The 13,012-nt window shown below is 42.9% G+C and overlaps 1 protein-coding gene across 1 annotated transcript in view; it reads left to right on the top strand.

The window, feature by feature from the left end:
* FAM179A (family with sequence similarity 179, member A) overlaps positions 1–10,009 on the top strand; it is a 32,583-nt gene extending 22,574 nt beyond the window's left edge. Inside the window, exons 16-19 of the mRNA XM_010577849.1 lie at positions 190–394; positions 1,590–1,806; positions 7,414–7,500; positions 9,765–10,009. Coding sequence (XP_010576151.1) covers positions 190–394; positions 1,590–1,806; positions 7,414–7,500; positions 9,765–10,009 — 754 coding nt within the window. The remainder of the gene's footprint in view (positions 1–189; positions 395–1,589; positions 1,807–7,413; positions 7,501–9,764) is intronic.
* Positions 10,010–13,012: the final 3,003 nt, after the last annotated feature.

The raw sequence follows: 13,012 nt of genomic DNA, 5'->3' as shown, positions 1-13,012 counted from the left end.
TCCTGAGTAAGCACTAGCAATAATGTTACTTGTAAATCGTCTCTGGTAATGATTGTCATGAGATCCAAGTTGTTTTTCAGATAGGATCTAGCTGAAATCATGTCATTAGGAAGTCTCCTCGAGATGTTTTCCTCACAATTAACTGAAGACATTATCACTAAAAGGTCTTGCCTTGTTTTTATTTTCCAGCTTGAAGTCTGGCTCTGATATAGACGTGTTACCCCATCAGACAGTCCGTCGCACATCACTTCGGACCGCGGAAGAAATTGAACAGCTCAAGGAGCTTTTCAGGCTCCTGACAGCCACGGAGTTTCAGACACGAATGGAGGGAGTGGACCTCCTCCTAGATCACTGCAAAAGCAGCCCCCAGTTCGTCTCCACTAACATTGTCCAGGTACACAGGGCATCTCTATTGCTCCTTTCCCATTAGCTCCCTTCCCAAACCTGTACCAGTAAAGTTAACTCAGTGTGTCTTGGCACTACATACTAGTTGTTTGGGACAGGCTGGTCCCTTCTTACCCAGAATAATTTAATTCAATTCCAGGCTTCAGGGCAAGTAGTTTCAGTCCAGATGTATTTCTCTGGCAGGTGCCTATTGGTGCTGTTCATGAGATCATGACAGTTTACTGCTGCTGTAGCTTCTGCTGTCTCCTACTACCAGTTAGGTTGAAATAAAGGAAATCTAGCCACTGAAGCTTGGCAATTATTCTTTAGAAGAAAAATGTGTTGGAATGGGGAAGAGAAGTATCAGGCTGGGTTGATTAAAAAAAAAAAAAAAAAAAAATTTTTAAAGGATGCTCCTGTAAACTTTATTTTGCCTTGCACGGACACAACTCTGCCTATTCACTTTCATCCTCATCCCCTTCCTGCTTAGGAAAGACTGTTCTCACACTTCCCAGGGGTCCTTTTTTCTCTTTGGAAAGAGGAGGAAAATGTCTAGAGACAGATCTTCTCTTCCTTCTCTTCCCAGCAGCTGCTTTTTTCCTCTTTTCCCGAAAATGGCACCTGATAATGTGGCTGTTAAGGGACTGAACCTGCTCTAATGAGAACTGCACAGCACATTAAACTTCAGAAGTCTACCTGTTAGCTAGACAAATGGTCTGGATCCTGAAGAGTTTATCAGAGCCCTGCACTCCTTCAGACACAGGTTCTGAGACAGATAAAACAAAACTTGGATCTCATCCAGTCACAGTTTTGGCAAAATGAAAACTACTCTCAGTACTTGAGACAACTTTATGGAAAAATGGCCATCATAAATACTTGTTTTCATACCTCTATACCAAAGATACTATTTTGCATTATTAATGTGGGATTAATTTAACCATTTGTGGGTAAAGAGAACAGCATATGAACTATCCTGTCCCCACCCAAAGCTCTTAATAAAATATGAAAATCTTTTCAACCAGCGTGAGGTTGTGCAACCACTACAGTGAGTAGCCCACAGGAAAACAGTGAAATTGTGCTAGCAAGTGCTGACCTGACAGAAAGAATTACATTCATCTTTTACACTGCTGGGTACTTTTTTCTACATCTCGTCTTGAAACAAAGACATTTTAATCCAGCTTTCATGTCGTTTGTTTTCTTAACAGATTTTTGATATTTTTGTCCTGAGACTTCAGGATTGCAACAAGAAAGTGAACCAGCAGGCGCTGGAGGTGCTGGCTTTGATGACACCCATACTCAAATATGCCTTACACCCAGTGCTGGTCTCTCTGGTAGCAGCAGTCACTGACAACCTGAACTCAAAACGCTCAGGGATTTATGCTGCAGCTGTGAAAGTGCTGGAAGCATCCATTGCTCACCTAGGTAAGGCTGACCTCTAACACTGACTTTCCTCAACTGCGGCTTCTATGTCTCAGAGTCAAGCGAACACCAAGTCTATTGATAGCTGGTGTCGTCTGTGGAAATATCCAGCTGCTGCAAGATGTTTATGAAGTCCTGCCTGCATTCTTTCTATCCCAATCTGTTGTATCATGTTGTGATCTGCAGCTGAATGGATGCTGCTTATCACCTGGATCTTATGTCTGATTATTAATTCAGTAGAGAAGACTTTATAGGGATTATTTTAAGTTCCTGCCAGAAGAGCATGAGGGAAGTGACTAGCATCCAGCATGACTGTTTTTCCCTCTTCCTCCTGGGAAACTGCATGCATTTTGTTTTTATTGAATTGGATTTCTAAGATGTGCATTCTGTTAAGTTTATATCCACTAAAACAAGATGAAAGGAATGTGCCTTTTCCTTGAAACACATGGTGGGAAGGATGGTGGAGGCTCTTTGCTCTCGCTGGGCTTTGTTCCATGCTCTGGCAGTGGCAGCTCTCCCGAGCAGATGTGTCTGTCCCTTGCTGACTACAATATGAAAACCTTTGAACTCAGTTACTCATTTTGTAGTTTTAGGTAGTAGTTTAGCCATGTAAAGCCCAATGAAAATGTCCTTATGAATCTAAAGATTGAGACCTTAAATTTAATAAGATACTGTGTTATGAAAGATCATAGTGGAGATCAGATGAAGGATGAAATGCTTGTTCTATAGTCAGCCTGGAGGTCTCACGTGTGTGGGGTTAGAATTGCCTGGGCTCCCTTCTTCCAGAAGGGAAAGGAGCCCATTATTGTCCCCTTTTCTAGGTGCTTGAGCATGGGGCTGCAAGTATGTCTGTTGATGTAAAATAAGTACCTGCAGTAGGGAGAGGGTGACGTCCTGATCTGCCCTGTGTCCTGAACCATATGGCCTGCTGCAGGTTGTGCAGCATGTGTTCTGCTGCCTACCAGGGTCATACTGAAGCTCTCAGGGATCCTCAGGCTCATTTCGGCTGGAGGCACCTGCCCCGCAGAGTGCATCTTCAGCCCATCCATTATTGCTGTCCAAAAACTGTGTTTGCATGCTGTGGACTTGCAAATATAGTGGCATGTTCCTTCATGGGTAGTACTACAGAAGTCTGCATCAGTGTCTCTACAGTTCATCAAAACATCTTTTAACAGCTACTTTTTGGTCAGTGTATTCGGAATAATTTCCTCGTGATCTGCTGTAGAAACTGATTGTATGTGTGTGGGTAGTATGTATTTCTTAAAAGCATATGGAGATACTGTCCTGAAGTTAGCTCCCTGTTTCCCCTCACCTGCCACAGGTTTAAATTTGCCTTAATTTGGAGGCAGTAACCTAAAAATAAGGGGGTCAGAAAAGCAGAAGTAAAAGGATGGGAGTAAAGTAGAATGGGATTATACTAAGATTTTTTTTTTTTTTTTGTCTCACCTTAGTTTTACGGTTGATATTAATGATTCACAGCAATGACTACAAGGACAGACAACTGGGTGGCTCTTTAAGTGAAGAAGGGGCTGGTAGGGTTCGTTGCAGCCAGGGGACACAGTTGAAAACCAGACCCAAGTCTATGGAAAGCGTTGTTCTCTGTGATTTGTAGGTTATTCTTATGCACTTTGTTTTAGGCAGCTGGATCCCCTGGAGGATCCAGCTGCAAGGATCTAGTGGAGAGGTGTTGATGTTGCCTGGTTTTCTTTTTGCACACATTTCCATCAGGCAGAGAGACTCAGGCTGCTCTGTGTAGCTTGCTGGAGGTGTTTACATCTACCCACTGAAACCTCAGTGAAGTGTTTAAAGTTTGGCGAGATGAATCCAGGCCTGAATTTCCCTCTTGATCTTCTGCTGTAGATTCATCAGTGCACTTGTGTTACTGCTGTCATCGCTGCAGCTGTGACCAGAAGTTTCTGGTCCCTGGGGCTCTTCATCTGCTGTTTACTCCAGCTCTGATTTCTGTTGAAATGTGAGATGAGAGCTGGTGTGTGTGCACTTATAGATGCAAGGAGTTTGGTTTTGGAAAGATGAATGCTATCAGTAAAAGTTTTCACCAGGACTTTCTTACACTGATTAAAATGTACAGAAAAGCGGGTTCCACATAAAGTGTTTGGATTCTGTGTTTGATTCCAGGTTTGCAGATCGTTCATGTCATTTATGCTATATATCAAAGAACCTGAATTCCTGCCAACTGTAACTGGTGAGCTGGGTAACCAGAAGCTGTGGTGGTGCAGTCTTTATGCACCAGTTCCCAGACAGGCTTGAATATGTACCAGCATTTCCCCAAAGCCCCAGGAGCCTCTGGCTCTGTGCTCCTTGTCTGCTTTGGTACAGAAGGAGCTGAACAATAAATCCTGGAGTACCACTTTGCTAGAATTCAGGGACAAAGGGATTTTTGGAGGTTGTTTGGGCCCAATTTTACTTCCCAAATGAATTGCTTTGCTATTGGCATGAAGGGACACTGGCCCATCAGAGCTGCTGCGGTTCTGCTTCCTGGAAGGCTCTATATAATAGGCATTAGCCAGTCCTGTCTATTTTTCATCTTTCTTCTTTGTATTCGTTTTTAAAAAGGGAATTTATGATTTGCCAACTTCATTTCTTTAGAACAAACAGGTATAAATCCAGCTGTAAATGATGGCTTGTTCCACATGTTGTTCTGCATAGGGCAAGATTGCTATAGCAAATAACTACATAGCCAAGGTCTGCTGTAAATTCCCTTGCCACACAGATTTATGTCAGCTGTGAAAATGCAGCACTGGGTGAATATGCCTGAAAAATTTAGTGTTGAAGAGGCAGGTCTTAGAGGGAAATTAACAACTTTCTCCACATCAGCTGCTTTGCAAACTCAGTGAATTTGCTGACCTGTTGTCTTTCTGTGTCCCAAGTATAGGGTTATTCCTGATCATGAAGTGGGGAGAAGGGTGTGAGACCTGTAGTGCTCTTGGCCCTTATCCATTTTTTGTGGTGCCTGGGAGAAGGTTGGGGAAAAGTTGCAGAATCCTGCTAATAGAGGATGTGGCAAACAGATCCCTTCAGGAGTTTGTATGTAGCTTTCTGTCATTCCCCTCTCACCAATTCTGAGAGATCACTGTAAATTTTCCATGCTCACAGATGTCAGAACAGGAGTGAGGTACATCTGTCTCATCACACTGGCTTTACCCAGAGACAGGTTCAAGCAAACAGGGTGGTATATATTTTTTTGGTTCTGCTCATTTTTATGGACATTTGCAAAAATTCAAACAGGCAACTGAATCACAAATATTTCAAAATTCAACACCTAGGGCTTTAGTAGGGGAAGGAAGGCTCTACTGGAAAAATGCATGAGCGAAACCTTCCCATATGCTTTAAAATTGTTTGCCTTTTCAATTTAAAATCAAGTGGCAAATGCCCCCCCCCCCCCCCAAGAACTCTAAAGGATTGTGCAACGCTCCTAGCTTAGAGTAAGTGAGCACAATGTCTTGCCCCATTGCTCCACTGAGTTTCATAGCTAAGAGCCCAGCTATTGCTCTGAGACTCTGTGTTGACATGCCTCAGATTCTGAGTTTTAGGTGAGACTTCCTCATTTGTCACCTTTAATGATCCAGGCAAAAATGTAAGCTGGTGAGGAAATTGCTTGATCACTCGATGTAAAAACAAAAAAACTCCAAGCCCAAAACAAATCCCCCCCATCCTCAAGACAAAAATTCTACCTACCAACAAACTAATTTGCTTCCAAATAATGCCTGAATCATTTATTTAGCTTAACCCTGACATTGGCTTGGACGTCCTCAGCTGAAGGCCCCACACATTCATTAGCTGTGACCTGGGACCCTAATCCCACTCAAGGGAACCACCTTGTAGATGGCGGCAAATCAGCAAATCAAGCCCGACTGCAATGGGACCAAGACATAGATCTTGCTCTCCTCTGACATCTGTCCTACCCTGTCCTCTGTCTTGAAAGAAATGCCATTCAGATGGCCACTGCCTGACACTAGGGTGTGGAGTGAGGCCCGCAGCCCGAGTAGCTCCTAGAGGAACCAGCCCTCTGCAAGAGGGGAAGGGAAATTTCCCCTGTAGGTGTTTACATAGCAAAGAGGGGACCACAGTGAAAATGAGAGCGCAGAGAAGCAGATTCTTCTTTTGCTCGTATTGCAAATGCTGGGGTGTGTGTCCTGTGGCCAACAGGTTCAGCTAATATGTAGTGCAGAGAATTAAAGCTGAATTAATAAGAATTGAACTGCCTGCCACCTTGTTTTCTCTAACAGCCATTAAAAGCTCCTCTGTCTTTAGGTCTCTCAAGGCGGCTAAAGTAATGGTTGGGTAAATTTGTTATTGACTCCAGCTTTACTGTTTCAAAATGCACAGGGCATTTGAAACCCTTAAATTGAAAGGTGAATAGTGCCTATACACTTAGATTCCTAAAAACTAAGCAAACAAACAGTTCCCCCTCACCCACCCAAACCCCAAGTGTTCCCCTGAAAATCTGTGTAGATACTGATATTAATGATTAATTAACATTTTGTGCTTCTTCAAGATCTCCAGATCTCAGGGTGTTTTTTTCAAAGCAGCAGCTGTAAGTTAACTCTCTGGGGAGGAACAGCAAGTGTGAAACAGGGTCTGCCAATACTGCAAGAGTGTGAGGCAAAAAGTGAAGTGTCTGTTTAAAAAGGTGAATGAGAAGAGTGTAATTACCAAAGCAGAAGCTTAATTAGGATAGCAGGATCAGTTCTTTACTGCACGCTTGCAAGAAGATCATTAGGGACTTCCTTTCTATATCTCATGTGAAAAGGAGCACTTAATAGCACAGTGCTACTTAAAACCACTTCAGGATTTAGCTCTGTCGTGGTTCACAAAGAAGTACGTTGCCTGCTTTATCAGTGCCACTCCTGGTGACATCATGAGGTATCATAGCACATCCCACATGCATTCTGCCTCCGAGAAAAGCTTTGCTTGACTTATCGAAGTGGTAAAACTGGAGGCTTGCAGAACAATCCAGGCAACAGTTTATAAATTAAAACAAGACCCTAAATCAACAACAGACAGCATAGGAAAAACTAAAATACGTATGACTGTCAAGTATTGGGAAAGCAGTTCGTTTTCCAGTCTGTCTGCCAAGATCTGATTTCAGAGATGTTACAAGAGCCCCCAAGAGCGGATGGTGTTGGCAATGAGCAGTAATTCTCTCTTGTAAGAATAACTTGGAATCTTGTCTGTAGATTCCAACAGGTAACTTAAAGATTTAACACCAGTTTATCCTTAAAATGTGAATGGATGTGTGGACTTTTGAGCCTTCTCACCCTTTTCCTTAGAGGAGGGAGGACGTCACTTCAGCATGCACAACCTTTTCACTGCTTACATGTGATTTAAATTTTGAGGGCCCTGATGTGACATGTTTAACACAGTTCCTTGTACAGCGGTCACATTTGTATTTACAAATGTGAAATTAGAGCTTTTCTTTTTGAATTTTAAATCCTCCCAAGTAGGCCTGAAGGAAAGAAGAAGAAAAGCACTGAGAAAATGGCAGAAATTTATTTTAAAAAATTCAGTTACCTCTGACCCGACCCCCCCCCCCCCCTTTTTTTTTTATAACCTCAGAAGAGTGAGTAGAAAAAAATGCTTCTCTTTCAGATAACGCATTGCTGCTGCAAGCCTTGGCCCAGCGAGTGCGTTTCCTCAGTGGCCAAGCTCTGCTGGATGTCACAGAACATCTCTCAGGTATCGCTTGCTTCAGCTAATTTCCACTGCTAAGTCAAGAAGCCTTCAGCGGCAATATTTAGAAGAAATGCCCCTGAATAGACAGTGCAGTAGCTCATCAAACACTAGAAGTTCCTGAGCTTGTGCCTCCTGCAAAATACACATAGTAGGTGTATTTGGCAGGGGTTTGCCTGGCTGCTGCAGAGGCATGCAGTGTGTGAGATGAGGATGATGCTTGGGCTCCAGCGCTGAGATCTCACTGGGGCATATTGGGACCCACCTCCAGGAAAGAGAGGGGCTAAAAATACCCTGGCTGGCTCCTCTCTTTGAAGGACAGTACAGTAAAGGTCATGGAGGTCTGTAAGAGGTCCCTTTTCTAAAGCGAACAACCATCCTTTAGAAAAAATTGTGGCAACAGGTATTTCTGAGGATCAGTTTGTTTTGTCATCATGGGATTCTTGTTTTCCTGTTGGAAACTTTAGAGGCTGAATTCTGCAGAGTCTGGGGCTCATAGCGTAGATGAAAACTCAACACACATATTACAGGCAAGGATTTTGTGCAAGGCAGGATTTGGGGGCAGAGAGGCAGAAGCGGGCAGTTCAGCCCAAACTACTGAGGCTCCCTGCCTGTATTGCAGATATGACGTTGGACTCTGAGCATTTCAGGATGTGCAAACAGTTTATTTCTGTATCAGCAGTGTCCGACACACCACAAATGAAGCTGATAATTGATTTATAATAGTAGCTTGCTATGTCCAGCAATAGCCAAGGAATGGAAAAAATTATAATCTCAATATATACTAGAAAAGACTATTTATAGCCTTGCTTCAATTAGGGCTAAATCCACTGCTAATTATGCCAGCATCTTTTAATCCAAGGTTTAATACACTTTGCTTCTTCATTATGAATCTCAAAAGGGCATGTTTAGCCACAGTGAATGTAAAAGGGCCTTTAAAGATAATTTGAATAGAGTAAATCTCCATAAACATAGAATATAATTTTACAGTTATTTTAATCTCCTGAAAAAATAAAGCATTTGAACATAAATTGGGACTACTTTAGAGAGAGCAGATGTTCTCTCTGGGATTTAGAGGGAACAGACAGCGCTTTCTCTTCTGAAGCTCCATAGTGACCACTGTGTTTAATAGCATTTAAACTCACATTAACTCCCATTTTAAAATAGGTACCATAACCCTTTTCCTGCTTACCAGAATTGGTTTTAGGTGCTTTCAGGAGCTGTTTAAATGTTGATGACTGATGCTAGATTAACGGTGTAGAGAAAATGAAGGTCCTTCCACTACAGAATAATGGTTACTGCATAACATTTCCACTGAACAGAAAATAAGAACTCTGTCTCCAGACCATTTCAGATTTTGATCTCTCAGCAAAATCTGCCATGCGAGGAGCCTATTGGTAGTAAATTTTTGTTTGTATTTAATATAGTTCAGAAAATGAGCTGAGAGCAGACTTCAGAGAGAATGAGAGGGAATGCTTGTTTTTTGGTTAAATTTCAGCCCCCTGTGTAAGATTTTTCTCTCTCTATTCCCCTATTTCAGAAAACATTGTGAGGGTAAATCCCATTAAAATCGTGAGATGCTCAAATGCCATGGCAATGGGGTCTGGGTAATTATCTAAGACGTCCTGAAGTTTGAAACAGCTGTTCATTAGAAGCCACCAAGTATGAGGGGAAAAAAGCTCAAATTAGACCATTCTGCCAAAGACATCAGTTAGTCACTGATGTTTCTAATAAAACTGTCAAGCAGCACACATCTTTTGTGGGCTGGAGTTTTGAAGTGTAGTATAATACTGCTGTTCGCTGTGTGCCACTGAGCAAAGGGAACTGCCAAATTAGACTTCTGGCATTTTTCATCAAAGGTCACAAAAAAGTAATCATCCTTTTTATTAGAAATCTTTCAATTACCTCTCTAAGCTGCATTTCAAAATCTTCAGCAGATGGTTTAGACAACTTCTTAATGGAAATAAACAGTGATTTGACATTTTTGTCATTTGTAATGCAGAAGCGGGTAGTGAAATGATTTGCAAAATGTGTATGATTCACTTTGCTAAGTCTATCACAGATGTAAAGCCTCTAATTTGGAGAAATTAAGGTCCTCAGAGGTTGATTGTTCTGTTCAGTGGATGATCAGTGACTGTTGCCTGTTTCTGGATCATCGGGCAATTTGTGCTTGCTGATAGTAGCCAGAAAAGGCTTCCAAGAACCAAAAATAAAGGTAGGTACTTGTTTGCATTAATGTTTTTAAGAAGCTTGTCTCTCTCGTCCGGCAGTGCTTGTGGAATCTGTTTATCCTCGGAAACCCCAAGTCATCAAGCACTACACCCTGCCCGCGCTCTGGTTCTTCCTGGAAAACAGGGTCCTGCCTACCCGAAGCAGCAAAGTCAGGGCTGTGGTCACCAAGCTTGCAGATACCCTCTACCAAGTGATGGGCTCCAGGCTGAAGGAGCATGCCGCCAAGCAGCTTCCGTGTGTGGTGAAAAACCTCTGCGACATTTTGGACCTGAATGTTGAGTGAAGGCTTGGTGTGCTCCAGGAATCTGATGGGAAAGGTGCTGAGTGGGACAGGTGGAGGCAAAGGTGGATGTGGCGGTGGCATTGGTTTTATTCTATGTGTTTGAAGAACAGGATTTACCCTACAGAGTTTACTGTTACATACATACATTATATATTTTGATGTAGGGTTTTAAAAACTAATAAAAAATAAAAGGAATTCTCAAAAATTTTATATCTTGAGCTCATGTTCCTTAAGATGCTTGCACAGATACCAAAAAAATAAAAACCTGTGTGTAAATGCAATTTGTAAATATAAAAAGGAAAATAATATATTTATATACATACTTACAAAGTAAGAGATGTGCATATATATACATATATTTACGTACAAAGTAAGAGATGGGCTTTGGAAGCATTGGGGTTATAGGATTAGATGGCTTGATTTGGGAAGCAGACAATGAGAGACCAGGACCTGCTAGCCCAGAGGATACGCCATGGGGTTATCGGAGGATGTGCATCTCACTGTACGTGCCAGTGTATGTCATATGTGCCAAGCTACTGGGTGGCCCCTTTACAAGTCTCTGGTAGCTGCTGGTGCAGTGGCAGATACCTGAGATGTCCAGGTCAAGCTCAGACCCCCTGTCCCATGACAGCAGAAATCTCCCCAGCTGCACTGAAATTTTCTTCCCATTTCAGGGGATGCATCTTGTCTGTAGTCCCCCGTGCAATGGACTGATGTGGCGAGGTGACTGGTGCCATCCGGCTGCCTCCCAGCACCTTGGGGCACGCCTGAGGAGGTGCAGGAGAGGGGCTTGGGGCAGGGGGCTGTGCCACCTTGCAGGGGGTGCTGGGTGGAACATGGAATGCTGGGCAGTGAGTGGGCTAAGGGTGTCCTACAGAAGCTGGGGAGACCTAAGCTGTGGGCAGGCATTGTGGGACAAGGTATAGTTTTTTAAACTATATATATTTTTAAAATGTCTTTTTTTCCGTCTTTTGAGAAGTGAAGGGTTTGCCTTATATGTGGAGCAATAAAACACTTCTGAACCTGAGCTTCAGGAAAGAGAGTGAGGAAGGGATGTGCCAGTCCTTCACCATAGAAAGGTTTGGAAGCACAAGGGGAGAAATGACGAGAGAAGAGAGGAAGGGCTGAAAGCAGCAGATGTTGGTGCATCTGTATAGTTAGATATGAAAACAGAGCAGCCTGATCTATGTTCATATAGTCCGCAGTATACTGGCAGAGTTTTGAAAGAAAGAAAAATGGAAGTTTTGGGGAGGAAAAAAATAGGAAAATAATGGCATGACACACACTGGGCCCATGGAAGGTTAAAAGAGCCTTGACAGGTTCTTGACACGTACAAGGACCTTGTACGAAGCTGGGTGGCCAAAGAGTAGTCCAGGGGGATCTGCCCATCCCAGGGGTCTTGGGGTCTTACATTTATTTGCTGCATTGTTTGGTATGTCTATATCTATACTTCCAACTTGCCAGATACTATTGTTGCCTTGGGTCACCTCTTAAGGAATCTCTTTTTCTTCTTAGTACAGTACTAAAGCGGCAAAGTTATTTAGTAGACTCTTCTAAAATGTTTGGGGTTTTTTTTTTGCTACTGCTTTTTGTTTTTAACTCCCAACTTTTAGTAGCAGGGAGCACTCAGGAACTCATCTCTGAAGTCTTGGCATGTGACCTAGCCCAGGGACCTGGCTCTGAAACACTGGTGTCTCTGGGGATCCTGCAGAGCCTGCTGGAAGCCATAGTCCTTGCAGATCTGCTAGAACATTTTGGAGTTTAGCATCTCAAGAAATTTTTCTAACAGTTTACCAGAAACAGGAACAGCCTGGTAGCATGCACTTGTTTTGCAGGCATGACAGGGCTCCGCAGATTATATGTGTGCACCCAATGCCAAGGGTGAAACACTGGAGAGTGTTAGAGGATGGATGAGGTTAAATAGCAGACCTTGAACTATGTCATGTAATTAAGCACCTGCAGTTTGCTACCTCCCAAGATCTATTTTAACAGGCAATTTTTTTTTTTTTAAAGTGGTTGGCATCTCTAGGGGGCCTCCTGGTTTTGCTTCCTCTACCTCAATAGTTGTTCTTGCTGTTTCCTTCCTCTCCAGATCTCTCACTCAGGAGCCCCGTAAATGCTGCTCTGCCCAGGCTGCTTTTGCTGGGCTGAGTAAAAGCTCTTTGGTTTTACTTTCTTTTTGGCTGTGCTTGGGCTCTTGAGAATGTGGGGGGAAGTTTCTGCACTTGGGAGAAAAAAAGCTTTTGTGCATGTCATATGATGCCTCCCAGAGCCTGTTTTTAATGCATTTAGTTATAGCACTTGAAAAAGTAGGTTTGAAAAGTTACCCATGTAACTGGTTTCTTAACTCTGTTGGCCTCAAGTGGTGCTTTCATGCATACTGTTCCCCACAGTCAATGAGAATAAAGCATTGCCTGCCAGTACCTATTTTCTGTCTAGGTGTTTTATTTTTTTAACTCTCCAGCGGAGACAGTTTCCCCATGAGAGGGGCACTCTTACCACAGCAAGATCAAATTTAGCTGCCAGTGTGACTCTCTGCAGTGACAAGCAGAGGGGTTAGTGGGCAGGGGTTGATTCAGCTCAGGTGAGCTCTCCTGCCACATGTTTGCACAGGTGCACATCTCAGAAGTTATTAAGAAGCTACTAAGGTTTGTGGATGATACAAACAGAAGGCAGAGCAGCGTCGGATCGTCTTCTGGCACTGGTAAGAATTTAAATACTTAATTTTTCTAACTTATTTTTATTGTAACTTGATTACAGAAGTCTCACCAGAGAGGGGACTGCAAACCGCACTTGCAGGGCCAGTTTAATTAATTTAATTATTGCATTTAATGTGCAGTGCAGCTGCTAACCCGCAGAAGTTCGTATAGCAAAAGAAATTTATGGCAATCTTGAACATTGGCTTACTCTTACCCTACATCCTGCCAGAGCCCCAAGACAGACCCTGGCTGTCACAGATGGTTCCTCCTGCTTGCTGAAGGTAAGAGTTGTTGTCATCAAGCA

The sequence above is a fragment of the Haliaeetus leucocephalus genome, unplaced genomic scaffold, assembly GCF_000737465.1.
Source record: "Haliaeetus leucocephalus isolate CR32 unplaced genomic scaffold, Haliaeetus_leucocephalus-4.0 Scaffold577, whole genome shotgun sequence".
NCBI classification, from domain to species: domain Eukaryota; kingdom Metazoa; phylum Chordata; class Aves; order Accipitriformes; family Accipitridae; genus Haliaeetus; species Haliaeetus leucocephalus.
This window is presented reverse-complemented; position numbering and strand designations above follow the sequence as displayed.